At 40.6% G+C, this 20,904-nt stretch overlaps 2 protein-coding genes across 2 annotated transcripts in view; one reads left to right on the top strand and one right to left on the bottom strand.

Moving 5' to 3' along the window:
• Taf9 (TATA-box binding protein associated factor 9) overlaps positions 1-20,904 on the bottom strand; it is a 720,252-nt gene that overhangs the window by 491,787 nt on the left and 207,561 nt on the right. The window lies entirely within an intron of this gene.
• The window catches only part of Bdp1 (B double prime 1, subunit of RNA polymerase III transcription initiation factor IIIB), a 92,953-nt gene that overhangs the window by 49,076 nt on the left and 22,973 nt on the right, over positions 1-20,904 (top strand). The window contains exons 17-30 of the mRNA XM_051172466.1: positions 551-1,715; positions 2,754-2,935; positions 3,508-3,730; positions 5,703-5,881; positions 7,156-7,360; positions 9,362-9,495; positions 10,395-10,596; positions 10,897-11,090; positions 11,897-12,284; positions 15,067-15,186; positions 17,605-17,641; positions 18,201-18,293; positions 19,802-20,030; positions 20,583-20,752. Of these exons, the coding sequence (XP_051028423.1) occupies positions 551-1,715; positions 2,754-2,935; positions 3,508-3,730; positions 5,703-5,881; positions 7,156-7,360; positions 9,362-9,495; positions 10,395-10,596; positions 10,897-11,090; positions 11,897-12,284; positions 15,067-15,186; positions 17,605-17,641; positions 18,201-18,293; positions 19,802-20,030; positions 20,583-20,752 (3,521 nt within the window). The remainder of the gene's footprint in view (positions 1-550; positions 1,716-2,753; positions 2,936-3,507; positions 3,731-5,702; positions 5,882-7,155; positions 7,361-9,361; positions 9,496-10,394; positions 10,597-10,896; positions 11,091-11,896; positions 12,285-15,066; positions 15,187-17,604; positions 17,642-18,200; positions 18,294-19,801; positions 20,031-20,582; positions 20,753-20,904) is intronic.

Raw genomic sequence — 20,904 nt, 5'->3', positions numbered from 1 at the left:
TCTTCTGGTGTGCAGGCCCTTGATATAAATGCGTGTAGAATCAGCAGAACTCTGCGTTTCCTGTCCTTCTATCTGGAGCATGTGCTCTTAAGGAACTAAAATAGCACACTTAAACTGCCTTATAAAGGCAGAGGGCAGGGCTTGTTCTTGGTCATAGGCAACTTCTTATTGGAGTCCTGCTTCCACTGCCTGAGCCCTGGGATTAAAGGCACATGCCACTTTGCCTAGTGATTTTGTCTTTTTAAAAATTTGTCGGTTTTTAGTCTTTCTATAGGAATTTCTTTCTTTTTTATTTTTTTCAAAGATTTATTTATTTATTTTGAATACAGTGTTCTGCTTGCATACCAAAAGAGGGCACCGGATCTCATTATAGATGGTTGTGAGCCACCATGTGGTTGCTGGGAATTGAACTCAAGACCTCTGGAAGAGCAGTCAGTGCTCTTAACCCCTGAGCTATCTCCCCAGCCCCTGTATAGAGATTTCTTAGCTGTTATCTGTTCAACTGGTAATAGTCTGTCTGTCTGTCTGTCTTTCTTTCTTTCTTTCCAAGTATTCAAGAGGGTAATAAAGCAAATAAAGTGAAACAAGCCCCAGTTCTAAGGATTCGATTTCAGAAACCAAAACCCAATACAACAAGAAGAAGAGTATCCTCCAAGGATGGGGTACCAGAGGAGATTCCTGAATCTGGAGAAATAGCATCAACTTTGGAAGAAATTGCAAGACCAGACACGTCGCCGAGGGAAAAGGCACCAGATGTCGCTAGTCTTATTGCTACTCCTTCCATGAAGGAATTGGACTCAGATTTAAAAGACACTGGGAGAAATGACACGTCTTCTAGTATGAAGATGTCAGAAATGACAGGTGTCGCTATGGAAATGGAGACAGGTTTGGAAACAGTTGGAAGAGATACTTCCCCAGGGCAGATGGGAGCAGAAGTGATTGACGTCTCCTTGGAAACAGAGACAGGTTTGAAAGCAACTTTAAATGAGAGTTCTCCTATGGAGAAGGTGCCAGAGCTAATTGATACCACTGAGGAAATTTACACAAATTTAGGAGAAACTGGAAGAAAAGAAATATTTTTACAGGAAAATGGCTCCAACGAGGTCAGCCCAGTTAGTGAAATGGAGACAGGTTTGCAAGAAGCTGGAGAAGAGTTGCCGACAAAAGAGAGGACCCCAGATATGACTGATAGCACTGAAGACAGGGAGGCACAGTCAGAAGACACTGAAAGACTAGAAGCTTCTGCTCCAATGGAGGATGCAGAGGAGGCCAAAGCCACAGCAGAAATGGAGCCACCCCTGGAAGAGATGAGAATAGAGACTTCCCATAGACAACAGGCTTTGGGAGCGCCAGTGGAGCAGAGGGCGGGTGAGGTGCACATCTGCAGCAGCCTAAGCAGGGAAGAGGCAGAAGTGGAGGTGAGCCCCGCAGAAGAGAGAGACCTGACTTCCTTGATGGTCGTGGCTCCGGGGGAGATGACTGCCATTGAGGAAACAAACGAAGATTTGAAAGAAACAGAAAGAGAGAGTTCTGTCTCTCAGGAGCGAAGGTCTGGAGAATTCTGCGTTGGTGAGGAAATGGTGGCAGATGTAGAAAAGATAGATGCTTCTCCCAGAGAACGTGAAGCAGAGGATGTCACTTCAGCGCAGCCTAAGACAGATGTGACCCAGAGCAGGAAGGACGACAGCAGCGCCGGGCCCTCACTGCACGGAAAAGTATGTATTTCTCTGTCTTACAGTGTTTTAAAAACATTTCTCAGCAAGGCTGCCAAGATAATTTTATTTTTACTACCCTTACGTCCAAAAAATACTTAAAATCTCTTAGCCAGGCATAGTGGTGCACACCCTTAATCCCAGCACTCCAGAGGCAGAGGCAGAGGCAGGCGGTTTTCTGAGTTTGAGGCCAGCCTGGTCTACAGAGTGAGTTCTAGGGCTATACAGAGAAACCCTGTCTAAAAAAGGAAAGAAAAAGAAAAATTGAAAATCTTTTCCAACCCTATTTTTTTATTTGTTTGTTTTAGATTCTGAAGCACCTGTTTTTTCACTTAAAAATTTTAAAACGTTTTCTAATTGTGAAAAAGTTACTACTAATAATGGCAATTTGAAGTTACTCAGTTACATAGACATGTACATGTACATAGAAAATTAGACTAAATTTGTATCAGTCTTAGTGTAAACATGGGCTGACAATTAATTATTTTGATCATAAACACCTGTATATGTTTTCATTCTCCCTGCCACTTCACTGCCTCCACTTTTAAACCTTCTGGTAAAAATTTCCTTTTGTTTGTAGTTCATATTCTTTTTAAAAAATATTTATTTATTTATTTATTTATTTATTATGTATACAGTATTGTGTTTGCATGTACAACTGCAGGCCATAAGAGGGCACTAGATCGCATTTATAGATGGTTATGAGCCACCAGATGGTTGCTGGGAATTGAACTCAGGACCTCTGGGAGAGTAGCCAGTGTTCTTAACCTCTGAGCCATCTCTCCAGCCCTTTAGTCCATATTCTTAACACTTTTTGAGGATTTCTTCTTAGTATAGATAATGATGTCTGTGGTTTGGAATAGTCATAATATATAACATGAAAGGAAGGCATTCCTGAATCCTAAGTTTTAGTCCTTGTGCTTTTTATATTTAACACTTAAAAACAAGCTTCTGTATGCACTGATTTAGGAAGCTTTGTTTAAAATGTATGAAATGCTTACAGAATTTCTGTTTGTGATATATTGTGATTCTTTTTTCAAGAATATTAGCAGTAAAGTATCAGTGCCGCCTACATTTGTGGAAGAACAAGAACATGCTGATGAGGAAGTGTCAAGTCACTTACATCATGTGGAGTCTTCCTCACAGGATTCTGGACACCATAAAACAGACCAAGGGATACAACTTCCAGATGTTCAAGAACAGTTTCCAGATGCTAACTTAAGGTACAATTAAGTAGATGTGTGTGCCTTTAAGGGAAAAGATTGTAACGTTCTGTTTGCAGATCATGTTAAAGGAAGTGAGCTTTCGAGCCATAACAAGTACACAACAGTGTTAGAATTTTCAGATAGTTTATGGACGATTGGGAGAGAAGATGAGTCCATTCTGCTAGCCAGAAGTGAGATTTAATAACAAATTACATGTAACTCATACTCATTAGTCAACATGGGTCTGACCAGTGTTTTCTTCATGCAAAAAACAATGTACCTGGATCATACAACTCAATGTGTCATAGTTTAATGAATAGTTCCATTGTTTCCCGTTAAAGATTAGAATTAAGGATATGATTGGGCATGCCCACACTTGTGAGGTGGAGGCAGGAGATTGAAGGGGGACTGAAGGTGAGTCTGGCCTAATAGAGCATGTTCCAAATCAGCCTGGGTCACATTGGAAGACCCTGTGTAAAACCAAAACAAAAGCAATTAGAAGCTTACCACCAGCCCAAGGCTGTTCTAAGTTCTGCTCACATTGACGCTTCACTGCATTCTAATCAAGTCTGATGTGCTTGTTCCAAAAGCACACAGCCTCCTCAAGAGCTGAAGCCATTGGAAGTTAAACCAGCTCCTTTTCTGAGAAGTCGCTTCAAAAAACCAAAACCAAACTTGTCAAGAGCAGCTTTAAAGAGGGCACACACAGAAGCAGAACCCTGTGTGCCTGGGAAGAAGTCAGACGCGGACAGGATGGAGAGCCTCATACTCCAGCAGGACAGTGAACAAGCTGAGTCTCTCTCTCCTCACCACGTGAGTAATGGTTAAGGCGGAGGTCACATTTCTGGGCTCTTTTGTTGTTACTGTGGTTATTAAACCATTGCAAGTTCATATAATTTTTACTGTGTTTGTTATTGCTCTGTGCTTGCTGCTCTTATTCCATCTAGTTTATGATCAGACACTGGGCTTCTGTGGGCAGGCCTGGGCAATGTGTGTCTTAGAGCCACCTACGGCATTTAGGCTCTACTGACTTAGGGTTTTTGTCACCATGGGAGGACTACGTAACAAGTTCCTCCTTAGGGAAAATGGGAATAATACTGCTTTGTTTCATTCTCTTGTCAAGCTAATGTGAAAAACGAAATGGTCGGCATGAGTTGAAGTAGTTTTTTTTATTTCCTCACCTCATTACCTTAGTCCGTAACAAGTTAAGACTGTATGTCAGAAACTAAGATAAAATGTTTATATTCAAACTGGTTTTTTGTTTTTGTTTTGTTCCTCACAGATATTAGAGAGAAAGAAGCTATATCCTCAGCCTTCTTAAATTCTATTTTGAGACAGGTTCTCATAAAGTTTCCCCAGGCAGGCCTAGAACTTTCACTATGACCTAGGCAAATCTTGAATTTGTGACCTTCCTGTCTCCCAAGTAACTTACGGAACCTTTTATAAATAAAATTCATATTTTGCATTTTAGAATCACTTTCTATATTTGTACTTTCTTTAACTTTATAAAAGTTAAACTACGTTTCTTATGTTATTGTATGGATGGGTGTTTAGCCATGTGTGCAGTGCCCGCAGAAGCCAGAAGAGGGCCTCAGATCCCCTGGGATTGAAGTTACAGGTGGTTGTGAGCCACCATGTAGGTGCTGGAAATAGATCAGGAGTCTTCTGGAGACCCAGCCATCTCTTCTGTCTCATAGAGAAACTATTTTTTATTTAATATGTTTTCATTATGAAATCTTGAATTTGGAAAGCTATGTCTGTATTCCAAATGAGAGCCCCGTGTTCGCTTTCTTTTCCTTCCCCAGCTAATCTGGCAGTTTTGAATATGTACATGTAGCTGGGTATTACACGCCACCAATGCCATCGTTCCTTAGCGTCTGAGATTTCCACTTAACATCATGTTTCAACCATCTTTCTGGCTTAGTACAAAGAAAAGACTTGTTAGTGTGGTTATACACTAGAATATGTAAGGTTGAACTTGGCTGTGGTACAGAGTCCTAGCTGTTTCAGAGGCCAAAGCAGGAGGGTTGCAGTTCAAGGCCAGTTTAGGAAATAGGCAGCAGGGTGAGACCCCATCTCTTCATTGTAAAGAAGCTCAAGAGCCAGTGGTAGTGGCACACACCTTTAATCTCAACACTGGAAGGTAGAGGGAGGAGGGTCTCTGAGTTCCACACCAGCCAGAGCTATACAGTGAGACTTATCTCCAAAAAAAGGAGGAAAGGGCCCTGGAGAGATGGCTCAGAGGTTAAGAGCACTGACTGCTCTTCCAGAGGTCCTGAGTTCAATTCCCAGTAACCTTATGGTGGCTCAAAGCCATCTATAATGTGATCGGACGCCCTCTTCTGGCCTGTAGGTGTACATGCAGGCAGAGCACTGTACACATGATGATGATACATACATACATCCTTTTTTTCTTTAAGAGGTAAAAAAAAGGAAAAGAATTTCAGATTTAATTCAGTGGTAGAGTATTTGCCTTACATGTATGAGGGCCTGATTTCAGTGCCCAACAGTGTTGACCCAGAAAATAGAATTTAAATTTAAATTTTTATGATATACTATCTTATTTCTAGTGTTTTGTTTTTCTCTTAAATGTGGAGGATGGCCCTAAAATCATATCCTTGCTTATGCACATGTATGTGTTTGTTTACATAATTCTATAAGGTGAGTTTCTAGTGGACAAGTAGCTACTGCCCTCTTGTATTCTATAAAGAATGGGTTAGTTCATTCTCATGCTAATAGTCTGTTGTTGGTTGGTTCATTTGTTTGCTTTGTCTTTTTAAACTAGAATGTGCCTTCCCTAATGGCATCAAGAGAAAATGACAAACCAGGTCCTGAGGCGGAAGAGGCTGTGATACCACTGGGCGTACAGACTGAGAAGGAGCCCTCACCACCAAGTTCATGTGAACCCAAAGAGGGTTCTCAGTTAACACAAAACCAGGAAGATGACTTAGTTGTTCCTATTGGGTGAGCAGTAATATTTCCTTTAAAATCTAAAATCAGAGAGGCTTTTCTTTGAAACATCTCTTTATTATTTCAAAGGGGGGGGAGTGGCTAGAGAGTAATTGGTCTTATTGATAGGGGCGGCCACCTAAAACTGAAAATCAGATGCTATTGAATGTCTTCTCTCTCTCTCTCTCTCTCTCTCTCTCTCTCTCTCTCTCTCTCTCTCTCTCTCTCTCTCTCTCTTTCTGTATTTTTGAGACAGGGTTTCTCTGTGTAGCCCTGGCTGTCCTGGATTTGCTTTGTAAACCAGGCCACCGTCACTCACAGAGATCCACCTGCCTCTGCCTTCCCAAGTGCTGGTATTAAAGGCGTGGGCCACCCCACTTACCTGGTATTGAACATCTTTTCAACATACACGCTTACTTGCTTGCTTCCTTTTTTGTTTTTGTTTTGTTTTTTTTTTTTTAACTGTTTAAGATTTATGGCCAGGCGTGGTGGCGCACACCTTTAATCTCAGAACTTGGGAGGCAGAGGCAGGTGGATCCCTGTGAGTTCGAGGCCAGCGTGGTCTACAAAGTGAGTCCAGGACAGCCAAGGCTACACAGAGAAACTCTGTCTCGAAAAACCAAAAAATATGGAAAGTAGTACACTAAAAATATGTATGTGTATGTGCTATAAATTCATTGACTTTTACAAATTTGGCAAAATATATACATAAAACAAAACTTGCCGTTTTAAAACTATTTTTAGTTGTATAAACATGGTGACTTAAATTATAAAGTGCCATCTCCTTGTTTTACAGGCCATACCACCATCCATTTATCCCCAGAACATTTTTTTCTTTCTCATAAACCTTTTAATCTTTGTATTCAGTAAATATCAACTTCCTGCATTCCTCTTTCTCCCTTTTTCTGTTCTTGGCACCCACCATTCTGTTGTTTGGCTTTTTACACATTTGCTTATTTTAGGCACATCATACAATTTTATTAACATTTGAGAATTACTCCTGCTCCACTCCCCCACCCCCTTATTTTTTCATTTTTACTGTGCTAGGTTTAAACCTAGGACTGTACACTAACTATGTCCTCTCCTTCCGTTTGGCACATCCTCAAGCCTGAAATAGCTTCCTTTTCTCCCTATGGCTCTACCAACTTTTACAATATATTTTTGTAACGAAAAGATAGTTTTCTTGAGTAATTTGAAAGAATGTTTTTATGAGAATTTACTGGAGAAAATCAAGTTACATATTTTAACAGTTGTCAAGCTTCCTGTCTTCCTCCTGTCCTTTTTTCTAGAACTCAGAAGATGAACATGGACACACGAGAAGCAAAGCAAAGTGCCCAAATTACTCTGCCTGTGAGGGGTCGATTTCAGAGACCAAGACCAAATATACAAAAGGCCAGACAGAGGCAAATAGTAGAAAAAGGCGAAGCTGGAGGCATAGCCAAGAATGAAGGAACAGAGCTGCAAGAAGATGAGACTGAAAAATGTCTGACGATGGTGAGAGAATTGCTTCTCTGTGCATGCTAAAACAGTAAATGATGGCCCGGCTTGTCTTCTCACATCTCCTTTATATTTACTTTCTCTTAGTACTTAGTAGCCGATTTCTCTATCCAAAAACAACAGTTATATCATTTTTGCTGCATAAATAACAGTGTCTTTTTTTTTTTTTCCTCCAAAGGCAGGGTTTCTCTATCTTTAAAGAGAAATATTTTAAAATAATTTATTTTTAATTTATGTGCATTGGTGTTTTGCCTGCACCTGTTTCTGTGTGAGGGTGTCAGATATGGGAGTTACGGACAGTTGTAAGCTGCCATGTGGGTGATGGGAATTGTATCTCAACGTCTGGAAGAGCAGTCAGTGCTCCTAGCCCCTGAGCCACCTCTCCAGCCCCCAGTGTACTGTTCTGAATGACAGCTTAGCCCTTTTAAGAATCATTATTTTTACCTTTTAAATAGTTTGTCATTATTTAGCTGAGACCAGCTTTTATCCTCCGGCCTTACACGCCTGTGCGCTCAGTCACAGAATTACACCATCATTCCATTCTGTTTAGCTAATTTCTTGCTTTCTTTTACATTCAGTGTGTGGCTTAGGCTGCCTTTGACTTTCTGGTCGCCCTGCTTTTGCCTCCCACATGCTGCAGTTGTAGGGGTATGGCGCTGTGTCCTGTGCCACAGAACACGTGCTCCCACATGCTGCAGTTGTAGGGGTGTGGCGCTGTGTCCTGTGCCACAGAACACGTGCTCCCACATGCTGCAGTTGTAGGGGCATGGCGCTGTGTCCTGTGCCACAGAACACGTGCTCCCACATGCTGCAGTTGTAGGGGTGTGGCGCTGTGTCCTGTGCCACAGAACACCTGCAGGATCAACTGTGGACTCCATTATTACTCTCTCTCCCTGCACCCCCCACCACATGAGTTCTGAGGATTGGAGTCAGGTTGCCATCGCTGACTCTCTGAGTCATTTTGCTGGCCCTTAATCAATTTCTTAATAAGTCTTTTGATATTAGAAAAGGAAATCTAAGTCCCAAGAAGCTAATTTCCACTAGTCTTTACAGTTTTCTCTCTAGGTGTTAAACTAAAACCTAGATTAAAAATAGTTACGATCCCCATTTGAACAACAATAATAAAAGCACCAAAAAAACCCCACTAAACTCAGGGCTGAGAGCCCAGCCAGAGCTCTGTGCTGCAGTGTGCAGTGGACCACACCGCCAGGACAGTCGGCACAAACTACACTCTGTTCCATAACACAGGACCCTGAGAGCTGCTGCGTGCAGTGGTGATGAGTATACAAGTTCATATATTATACACACATACATACATATGCACTTGTGCATGCAGGCGTGGGTCAGGGGATATATGTGGTGTGTTTCTTTACTGGTGGAGATGGTCTTCCACTGCGCCTGGAGCTTTTTGCTTTAGCTTAGTGGGCTAGTGAGTGCCAGAGATCCTAGTGCTGGGTTACAAACGTGCTCTGCTGTCTCCTCTCTCACCACTCTCATGTAGGTGCTGGAGACCCTAACTCAGGTCCCCGTATTTGCTGACAGGTCCTAGCCCCCTCTAGGAACTTTCGTGGTATTATATAAACCCAGGCTGTAATAAATCATTGCACTTCTTGCTTTGTGTGAGGTGGCTTGTTTTAGCTGCAGAACATTTGCCTTAGGCATATAGCTCAGTGACAGAGTACATGCTCATCTTTCAGATTCAATTCCCAGCATCCCAAGGAGGAGAAATAGAAACTGAATATTTATTATATTGATTAAAATATTTTTAAATGTTTTACTTTTCAAAAATAAATCACACACCAGGAGGTGGCTTACACCTTTAATTCCAACACTTGGGAGGCAGAGACAGAGGCAGAGGCAGGTGGATCTCTGTGAGGTCAAGGCCAGCCTGTTCTCCAGAATGAGTTCCAGGACATCCAGGACTACACAGAGAAATCTTGTCTCAACTCCCCCAGTCCCAGCCCCCCAAATCACACTAACCCAGTTTTGTCTTTTCAGGCAAATCACATCGAAAGTGAAGTTGAAGTGTCCTCCAGAATTTCAGAGTGCAGACTGGATGAAAGTCAAGGCCATGTGGTTCCTGTAGAAAACCTAAGTAGTAATAAAACCAGTGTTTCAGATGAACAGATGAGGTGAGTCTGATTTTCACGAGAAAAGCATGAACCTTGTCAAAGACAGTTTTCTGATTGTTACACACTTGGGTTTATGTAAAGGCATTCTGAAGTTGCTTTTGTGTTTTGTGATGCTGTTGGTTGAACCCAGGGCCTTTACATGCCAGGCAAGGGTTCTACTATTGAGCTGGGTACCCCACCCTTTATTATTTTATCTGAGACAGAATTTTGCTATGTTGCCCAGGCTTTAAACTTGCTTCTAGGCCAGGCAAAGCATGAATTTGTGATTCTGTGTCAGGCTTAGTAGCTGGGATGAAGCTTGTGCCAGCAGGCCTGGTTTAAAATGGCCTCATTCTGTGCTGAGTGTGCTGGTGCACGCCTTTAATCTCAGCACTTGGGAGGCAGAGACAGAAAGTCCTCTGAGTTCAGGGCCATCCAGGACACTGCCTGTCAATAAGACCTTTCCGTGAGATTTCAGGAATGTGGGAGGATAGACTCGAGCTGGGAAGTAGGACCATTGTGTATTTGCTCATGTGGAAGAGCTCACTTAAGGCTTTTGTTTAAAATGCTGTTATGAAACCTGTGTTCAGCTACTGTTGCAAGTTTGGCGTGCCTAATTTTTTTCTCTGTTAATTACTTAAAGTTATATGAAACCAGACTAGAACTAGTAAATGAAAGTAAAGAAAGATTAATACTATAAACTGTTCCATCCACAGACTATACAGAAAATAGAAGTTATAAAAGCTTTATTCTTTCCATTTCATATATAAAATGTGATGTTTCATTTTACATGCCTGGCTGTATTTTCCAATTTATATATAATCCTTTAAATTTAGAGTCATTTTGAACCTATACTTGTTAAATGTTGTTATATTGACAGAGAATTCTGGCCTTCAATATAACTTGTACTTTCACTGTAGGCATGAAATTAAACCACATGTTCCTAGTCCAGCACCATTGATAAGAAGGCGGTTCCAAAAGGTTAAACCAAACTTAGGAGGATCCCTCCGTAAAAGAGAGCAACCAGGTGTAGAAAAAGACGCGACAGATCCGAGCACAGCACCAAACCCAGAAGATAATGTGCTGCAGAAAGGAGATTTTGACTTACAGCTTTCTCTAAAAGTAAGATTTGAAAAAATGTTTTTGTCAGTGTGTCTGCTGGGTCAGGGTCATGAAGGAGAGCAGTGGTGAAAGACCTCATTTTTATGCTGCACACATTTCCCTGAACAGCGAGTGACGTCACAAGCTTATACAGATTTGAAAATTGATCACCTGTGGCTTCTTGAGTTTAGAGGACTAGACCAGGCTGCTAAACCATATTAGTATAGATTGTGTTCCTGGTAACATTTGTGTGCTTCCTTCTCCTTCTTCTTCTCCTTCTCCTCCTTCTTCTTCCTTCTTTCTTCTTTTCTTCTATTTAAGGAAAAGACAGAGATTCTGGCGCCTCTGGAGGTTTCAGCGAGAGAAGATTGTGTAGGTCCTGAAGAGCCGGGTTCTGCCAGAAAGGATACTGCACTGAGAGCTGGACCGTCAGGAGGTGCTCGGGATGAGATTGCAGACGACCGTCCTGCATCTTCTTCAGGACTTGAAGAACAGGGTCTCAGTAAACAAATTAGGTAATATTTTATTTTAGAGACTCAGAATAGGAAATAAAAAGCACTTATATCTTAAATAAGTTCTACCTTAATGTACTGTTCTTTATTTACAGGTCTTTTTTTATTTATAGCAATGTACTTTTTTTCTGATGAAAAGATAATATGCATTTCCTCAGTAATTAGAATGCTAATTCTAGTTTGGCTGTAAACATCAAAGGGTACTTTCATTCATAATTTTTAAGAAAGTGGGAAGAAACCTAAGTTCTTGAAGAACATTATTGTCCTAAATACTTGCCCAGTAAGATAAACCAGTATCACTGTTTGATTTCATATTCATTATTGATTGGTTCAGTGTATTTTATTTTATGTTTGTTTTACTTCAGTCACTATATCCTGGCTGTAAGGCCAGGATTAAAAACTTACTATGCAACATTTATAGATATATAACTAAGTACTCACTCTGAGTAGGACACTAAGTAGTAGTCAGTCCCTTTCTTATAGTCATGACATACGTTTTTAGAAGAATGGGTGGGGTTAGGCATAGAGCTCATGAGCACAACCTTTGCATAAGACTTTTGAGGCCCTAGGTTTAATTCTAGCATCATAAAATGAGATGGTATATCATCATCGCCATCATCATCATCATTGCTGGGAGTTTAACTTAGGGCTTCCCATGCTGGCCAGGCGCCCTGCCACTGAGCTATCTCCTTAGCCCAGGTCTCTCTTTGAGTGGTTGGATCTGAGATTTTACTCTTAACAGTCTGGCTTTCATTGAAATTATCCTGACGCCCACACGATGATAACAGTTATTTTGGTTAAACACACAGCAGTCCACAACTATTGAAAGAATCAAATCATTCCAAAACTTCTCCGCACCGAAGAACAACCATCTCCTCTGCCTCTGAGTGTGAGACAGATCAACCTGGGAAAAGAACACATAGGAAGATGAAACCGGCCATGACCAAAGGGCGTGCATCAAAACGACTTCGAGGTAAGACTGCTAAGAAGGAGCCTCGAGCCTCCAAGTCCACACTGGTGACTCTTCGGGCTTCTCAGAAAGAGGATGAAGATGATGCTGAGGACTTCGCCTCTGACTATGAGGAGGAAACCTGTCATCTTGCCCCAGAAGAGTTAAACAAAGCACCAGTGTTTGTACCTGTTGGTCTCAGATCCCCTGAACCCGTTTCTGCTCAGATCGAGGAAACAATGGAAGAGGTAGTCTATGTTTTACTTTCACCCCTTTTAATGCACAGTCAGTTCTTCTCTTAGTGATTATTAGAGTCTGAAGAGCTCTTTCTCAGTAGCCACTGTGAAAAGGAATTTATTTGGAATTTAGTGACTAGCTTAAGGAAATCAGCAGAAGTGGCCTGGATGGCTATCACTCAGTTGTCATAGTCCTTGCTCCACAAGGGACTTGGGAAACTGTGATAGAAATGTGTGCATTCTGTGCCTGTCTGTAAGCTGTTTAATCTAGCTGTTGATTAATTTGGAAAAAGTCTGAGCAGGTGATTTCTATTCATTCTAATAGGCTTTCTGTGTTGTGGCTGGTAGAAAAGACAGAATCATCCCCCACCCCATCTCCTCATTCTGAGGCAGGGTCTCGGTATCTCACATTGCACATTGCCTTCAAACTTGCTATGTAGTCAAGGATGACCTTGAACTTCTCAGATCCTTCTGTGCCCACCTCTCTAGTCCTGGAATTACAGCCATTTGCTACTGCAGCCTGTTTAAGAGATGTTGAAGAGAGAAGCTTCAGCCTGATGTGTGTGAGGCAGGCGCTTACAGCAGAGCGTATCTTCAGCCTTCCCCGCCTTTCTCTTCCTTTCTTCTGTACTACTCATTTTCATCATTAGCCCCTTTCCAAGAGAACGCCTCATTGTTTGAAACTGGAACTCGGGTTTCTCATATAGCCTGGGCTGACCTTGAATTTCTAATCCTCCTGCCTCTACCTCCCAATTGCTACAATTACAGGTATGTAGTGCTCGGGATGGATCTCATGACAGTCCACACTCGGCAAGATCTCTACCAACAGAGCCATGTCCCCACCCCTGCTTCTCTGCTCTTAGTTCCTTTGTAGACAAAATCAGAAATGTATTTGCTAGAATAGGTGGTAATTTATATTTAAGTTTCTTTAAGGAAAGAATCGGTTACATCATTTTACCTCAGGTTTTAATTTCCTTCTTTCTTCACCACCATCCATTTCCTCCACTTTATCCATTGTCAATCTCTTCTCCTTTTTTTCCTCCTTTCCACTCCGTAGCCTCTTGTGATAGGTAGTCCTTCTGTAGCTACAGTATGCCCCACTCTTCTGTTTTGTTTTTGGGGTTTTTGTTTTTTGGGGGGGTTGTTTGTTTGTTTTTTGGTGGTGATGGCACATGCCTTTAAGGCGGATCTCTTGAGTTTGAGGCCAGCCTGGTCTACAGAGAAAGTTCTAGGACAGCCAAGGCTACACAGAGAAACCCTGTTTCAAAAATTAAAAAGACAGAAAAGAGGCAGCTGTAGGCATTCTAGCAGTTGGGGTATGAAGTAGAGGAGCATGCTTTGCCTCCTTGTCCTACCTGGTCTCACATTCCAACTCTGTAGCTTTGACGTTTTCTGTTCTCATTCAATTCTTAGTCACCCAGCTAGTTTATTGAGCAGAATATCTGAATCAATTTTGTATAGGGATTTAGAATACTTGAGTCATTTAAAACAGAATCAGGAGGTCGCTAAGGTAGTAGTGGTGATGTGTGAAACAATTCAGGTGATATTATGATACATCTGTTAAGAAATGATGCAATTCGGAAAGGAAAATCTACCTTTAATTTATTTAGGATTAAAAATAGCATGTCATAAAAGTAATCAGTTAGTAAAATTCTTGAAGTTAACTAATACTGAAAGTTCCAAGTAAGAATACTGAATGTAAATTTTAGTAACTCTAAGAAAATACCAAAGAAAAGTGAGATTTCTGGGAGGACAGCTGGTTAAACTGCATGGAGTTCACCTGTAGAGCGCCCCCCGCCCCCCAGCCACCTGGTGAAGGCCAGTTGCTGGTGAAGTTAGCGTCCTATAGTCAGGCTTCAGGTATGCCTCTGCAGCGCGTCTCTTTTAGCCGCACTGTGTTTTCCCTGCTCCAGCAGTCAGAGTTAGGGCCCTGTCACCACACACTGTGGGCTGTGCTCGACCTATCATAGTAGCAATTTTGATGTAGCAGTTGAACAGGAAGAATTTACATTGTATTTCCTTTGGCCTGGAGAGGTGGCTCAGAAGGTGAAAGTTCCTGCTGCCCTTCTGTGAGGACTGCAGTTCAGATCCCAGCACTCACATCCAGCTCAGAGGGACACAACCACCTCCACTGGCCTCTGTAGGCTCACAGATGTGGTCATCTGCACCAGCCCTTGCACATAATTAAATCTTTTTTAAAAGTTATATTCCTTTTAACTATCTGTTAGGTAAAGACTGTGTGTGAACCCATTACCTTGGGTGGAGAGGGGTGGTGGAGGGTTGTTGCACTAGGAGTGATAAGGTGATCGGTGTTTTTAAGCACATTGAGTTGTCTCTACTATAATATTTATGGTAGTGTACAGTTAGTTTCATATATGGTTAACATGTAGTTTTCTTGAATTAGAGTCTCTTGAGGGCAGGGCCCAAGTGTATCTAATTTGACTTTGTATCACCATGCTTATATGACTGTATTTTTGAAAACATTACATAAATGTTAGGCAAATGGAAGAAATTGGGACAAAGTGAGAGGAATGGAAAGTGAAATGCCAGCTACTCAAAAGATTAGCTATAGGAATTATGATTAGTGACTGTAATAGACCCAGAACCCTCAGAAGTGGAGTGTTTTACTTTTGTTAAGTGGTTAGTCACATAAGAATTACTATAATAAGTTTTTAAGTTGTATAACTTGTGTGTTTCTTCATTTTAATGTTTAATTTTGCTTATTAGTGTGGAAAAAAGATGATTTTAGAGTTTGTAATTTGTCAAATTGAAATTATAAAACTTCTTATGACAGCTTGAGATCACCATGAACGTTGCAGACATAGGATGTGCAACTGTTGTTGAACATAAAGTTTCAAACATGGATGCGACAACTCAGGATGTGCAGCCAGAAAAAGTTCTGCATCCATCGTTTGTAAGTACCTCTGTGTATGTCCATGTCTTTCATTTCTCTCCCTCTTAAAGATACAAGATTGTTTTCACAACTTTGTTTACTTTTTCTTCTCATGTGGGGAACTGTTTTCATGAATAGCCAAAATTTATGAATTATCAAGTATTTTACCTTTGAATGTAAACTTAGATTTGTGTTTGTTTGGTAAAACTATCACTATCATTATAGACTTTTACCTCAAAATTCTAAGGCATAAGACTATTTTAAATAACTTTTTTATTTTTTTTCTTTCTTTCTTTTATTTTTTTAAAAAATTATTTATTTATTTATTTATTTATTATTATTATTATTATTATTATTTTTTTTTTTTTTTCAAGACAGGGTTTCCCTGTATAGCCTTGGCTGTCCTGGACTCACTTTGTAGACCAGGCTGGCCTCGAACTCACAGAGATCCATGTGCCTCTGTCTCCCAAATACTGGGATTAAAGGTGTGCACCACTGCACCCGTTAAATAATTTATAGTATCTATAAAACTAACTGCACTATCATAAATACTATAGTAAAGTTGAATTTAAAAAACCAATAAAAAAGCCAGGCGTGGTGGCGCATGCCTTTAATCCCAGCACTCGGGAGGCAGAGGCAGGCGGATCGCTGTGAGTTCGAGGCCAGCCTGGTCTACAAAGCGAGTCCATGATGGCCAAGGCTACACAGAGAAACCCTGTCTCGAAAAACCAAAAAAAAAAAAAAAAAAAAAAAAAAAAAAAAAACCAATAAAAATTATGTTTGTTGTATTTTGTATATGTGAGTGTTTTTGCCTGCATGTATGTATGTGTACCACATGTGTGCAGCCCCTTCTAGTAGATTTTTCTAGTGGATCTGAGAGAGAAACTGTCCCCATCCCCTTCTTCTCAGTTTTCTGGAATTTGCCAGCACTTTGTCATTTCATGGCCTTCCATCCTTGGCTTCCATTGCCTTTTGACATTCTTCCTGTGTTTGTGTTTGTGTTTCTTGTTGACACATTGAATTAGGGCCAACCCTATGGTTTTGTTTTAAACTGAGTACATTTATAAAGATCTTTTCCAGGCATGATTCATTTATAGTATTGGAAATTTGAAATTAAATTTATAATACTTTCCAATTTGAGTGTTGTTGTTGTTGTTTTCTTAGGTGGTTGCCCTGACTGGAGCCTCTGTTGTAAATCAATTCCTAGACATGGTACAAATGGACATTGTTTTGTTTTGTTTTTGAGACAGGGCTTCCGTGTGTAGCCTTGGCTGTTCTGGACTCACTCTGTAGACCAGGCTGGACTCGAACTCACAGAGATCCGCCTGCCTCTCCCTTCTGGGGGCTGGGATTAAAGGTGTATGCCACCACCACCTGGCTGACAAGTGGACATTGGTGATTTGGTCATAGTCTTAAGGGAAAGCAGCTGAGGGGTTTTCTAGGATGGTGTATATCAGGCTGAGAAAGTTCCCTTCTCTCCTGATATGTTGTACGTTTTGTCATGGTAGGGTTTTAGACTTTGTCAGATGTATTTTTTGAGGGTTTTAATTTTATTTTTGCATTAATACAAATGTGTGTGTGTATGTGTGTGTGTGTGTGTGTGTGTGTGTGTGTGTGTGTGTATGTGTGTGTATATATATAATGTATTTACTTTTTTTACTTGATTGACAAGTTGTATTAGGAAAGGGTTTTGGGTGTTGAACACTTTCTTTCCTGAGGACGAAACTCCTTGATTATCATGTATGATTTTTTATGTGTTAACTAGCATTTCAAACATATTTATGTCCGTATTCATAGTAGATAATATCCATGGGTTTTTGTTGTTAATGATGATGGCATTAGGTGCTGAAGCCTTACTCCTCTGGTACCTGTGACAAGGAGAGAGCCCACAGCAGCTTAGACACCGTGAGCTGCAGGGAGGCGGCGCTGAGCGCTTGGGCTTCACAGGTGTGGTTTTAGCTACCACTTTAGATAGGTTTTGCTGAATAGCTGGTTTTTGTTTGTTTGTAGGTGACACTTGACAGTTTTACTGGGCAGCAGGTCAGTGGTGCTCCTCATGCTGCCTTTTGAACAGCTGTTTCCTGTGTGCTCATCAGTTAGTAACATTTGTTATATTGTAAGCCACACAATGTAGAAAGTTTATGTCCTCTCCAGACTTGAGTTCTCATTGGGTAAAAACTGGTGTTGAAGGGTTATGACTGTGAAGACCTGAGAACAGTTAGATGAGCAGACAGGTAAATCAGGAGTGGGAAACCAAAGGCCTTTATGTTACTATTTCTGTTACTTGTGACCTTTATGAATAAACATAAGTTAGAAAAGTTACTATCATAACTAAAAACACAGAAAGACTTGTAAAATGTGATGCTTAAAACAATAATAAATCCAGAGCATTTGTTTGGGGGACATTTAAGATGTTGCTTATCTTTTTCTTTCTTTTAGGAAATGGTCATAGGTGAACAGACCCAAGAAGAACCAGGTAACTGTTAGCAAAGATTGATTAAAACTACTTGGTTAAGCCTGGTGGTGGTTGTGCTAGAGGCGCACATCTTTAATCCCAGCATGTGGGAGGCAGGGGCAAGTGGTTCTCTGAGTTCAAGACCAGCCTGGTCTACAGGACGAGTTCCAGGACAGCCAGAGCTGTTACACAGAGAAACCCTGTCTCAAAAAACAAAACAAAAACAAAAATTCCCTACTTGGTTAACTCTAGCAGAGTGATTAGCAGTGGTGCTGGATGAATGCGACAGCTAAGTGTAGAACAAAGACACTAACCTGGTATCAGAACGGAACCTGAGAAGGTGAGCGGAGAGTTCATGTGCTCTAGAGAAGCAGCGCTGTTTCCCCTGGAGCTGCACAGTTAACTAATGCAGGGAAGTGTTTGCAGTGTATGACCTGAGCAGAATGGGACCCTACTACTCACGCAGTGGTAGGAAGGCTGCTGAAACTCCTTACCAGAAGATAGGTGTCTGAGTACAGCGTCCTAAGTAAGGAGTTGTACATTTCATTTTTCTGTTTTAATGCTGGTCTGTTTGCTCAAGGTCTCAGTGATGGAAGCACTGAAGCCGCCATAACTTTACTGACAATGGGAGATATAGTATTGCAGTCAGAGGGCACCACTGAACAACATGATGGTAAGAATGGAAGAAAAAAACATTTAAAAATCTGCTAAGAAATTATACCTCCATGCTGAGTAACCGCCATATTTAGTGAGAAGGCTTTTACTTTAGAAATTGTTATCAGTGTTGTTTTTCACAAGAAGGAATTGTATTATCATTCATTATTTAACTTAAGACTCTTTAGGTGTAGTGGCAACAGTTGTGAGATTATGCAGTTGGCTTATTAAGAATAATTGGGGCCTGGAGAGATGGCTCAGAGATTGAGAACACTGACTGCTCTTCCAAAGGTCCTGAGTTCATTTCCCAGCAACCTCATGGTGGCTCACTACCATCTATAATGTGATATGATGCCCTCTTCTGGCATGCAGGTGTACATGCAGGCAAAACACTATACATAATAAATAAATAAATCTTAAAAAAAAAAAAAAAGAATAGTTTGGGGTTGGAGAGATGGCTCAGCTGTTAAAAAGGCTAGGATCATAACTGAAAATATAAGAATAATTTGGCTGCTCTTGATGGCCTTTAATTCCCCAGCCAGTGAGTTTGCAGCCAGTCTGCTGGTCTACATAGTGAGTTCCAGGCCAGCCAAAGCTTGTCTGCTATAAAAGCGGGGGAGGGGAAGAGGAGGGGAAAAAGAGAGAGGAATTTATATTCACAGATAGTTATCTAGTAAATCCTCAACCTGTAGTAGCATCATAAACATTGGATAAGGGAGGTAGTTGACTGATGACTTCATAGATATTTCTTTAGCAAAGGGATTCCTGCTTGAGATGATGATCATAGCTGATATAAATCTATGAAGGGGCAAATAGTAGTTACTGAGATGACTTATTCTACTAGTAGCCAAAGGAAGTGCCAACCTAAATCTTTTAACACATTAAGCCAAGGTAGAAACTATGTTGTTATTTTAATTTTAATTTCTGTGGTATAGGGAACTGAACCCAGGGCCTTGTTTGCTGGGCAAGTGCTGTATAACTGAGCTCGATCTCCCACCCCAGAAGCTCAGCTCTTCATTCGTCATCTTTAACTGTACCTAATTGTGTTACTGGCAGTTGTTTTGACTGCTAGGTCCAGTCACTTGTCATTCATTCTCATTATCAGACTTGTAAGTTCAGAACTGTTTTTCAAGAGGCTCTAATAGTTTGTGTCCCAGGTAAGGCCTCTTTCTCAGGGGGAGTATATAGTGAAGCCTGGCACAGATTTCTAATACATAAAGTATAATTTTAAACTAGTGAATGAAGATGTCCTGTCTTGAAATTCATTTAGAGTTATATAGTTACTGAAAGTGACAAATAGACTAGCTTTTACTTAGAATAACCCAAAATTTTAGTGATAAGAATAACTAAGCTTATTACAAGTCACTTTCTTAAATGAAATGAGATAATGAAATTAAATTTGGATTCTAATAGAACCAACTTTTAATATTGAGATTAAATTAGACAATTATTGAATGTTGAGAAATTAATTTTATTCAGGGAGCTATTAATATTGGGTCAATTTTAATTTCCTATTTTCTTCTGCAGTAGGAGTATGTGTATTTCCTGATGTTCATTCAAAGGATAAAAGTCATGTTCCTTTTAGCCCAGATAATGTAAATCACAAAATTGTTCACGAATATCAGGAAGTTTCTTCACCTGTCATTAGTATGTCACCTGCATCATTTGAGGAAAGCAAGATAGTATCAAAGGAACAAAGTACTAGAGAAGAGGCTGATGTGGTGGAAGAAGTGATGGCGGACACTCTGGCAACCAGGTGATTTCAGCATTCCAGTCACAAATAGAGTTAGACAGCACTGCTGACTTAGTCAGTATCTTCTAGTAATGCTAGTATGTAAATTTAAAGTAGACAATGCTAATTTTACACACATTAAATTAAAAATTAGCTGATACCGATAATGGTTTATTGGTTTGCATATAAAATCACAGCAATGTTTTCCGTGTCTTTGAAACTTAAGTGAGATATTTTTATGTAAATGTAGCCTGTTTTGCAAAAAGTGTTCTCTAGTTTATTAAATCTCTTGGTAAATTTAACAACTTTTTAATTTTAACATTCAAAAGTTAACATTTGCCAGGTATGGTGGTACTTACCTGTAATTTCAGCCTTCTGGAGGCTTAAGCAGGAGGTAGCTTGAGTTTTAGGGGAGCCTCCTGTCATGTTGATTCTCTGTCAAAACAGACAGACAAGCAAGCAATTAGTTACATAAAATGTGGTAGCTAAATGGTGGTGTATTAACTGTGTTAGTACTCAGCACAGCACAGCAAAGGGACTCTTGCACAGCTGCAACTTTCATCTCTTCACTTCTAGGAATGCAGCTTCTACAATGACTGCACATCTGAGCGTGGAGAGTGAGTTTGTTACACCTGTTACACCTAAGCCAAGTTCTGAGGAGATTTTAGAGCTCAGTGGACTTGACGGTCATCAGGAAGTTGCCAGTTTTTGCATAACCAAAGGGACAGAAGTGGAAATTCAAAGAAGTGAGTTTATTCTTGCAAAACTACATTAACAAAAGTTACCTCATGGGCCTGCGAGATGGCTCAGTGAGTAAAGGCACTTGACACCCAAGACTCTAGGCCTGAGTTTGATCTCTGGAACCTAAATAAAGGTGGAAGAGAGAACTGACTCCACA

This window comes from Acomys russatus, chromosome 30 (genome assembly GCF_903995435.1).
Source record: "Acomys russatus chromosome 30, mAcoRus1.1, whole genome shotgun sequence".
Taxonomy (NCBI): Eukaryota; Metazoa; Chordata; class Mammalia; order Rodentia; family Muridae; genus Acomys; species Acomys russatus.
The sequence above is the reverse complement of the archived record's forward strand: the minus strand, read 5'-3'. Positions and strand labels throughout refer to the sequence as shown.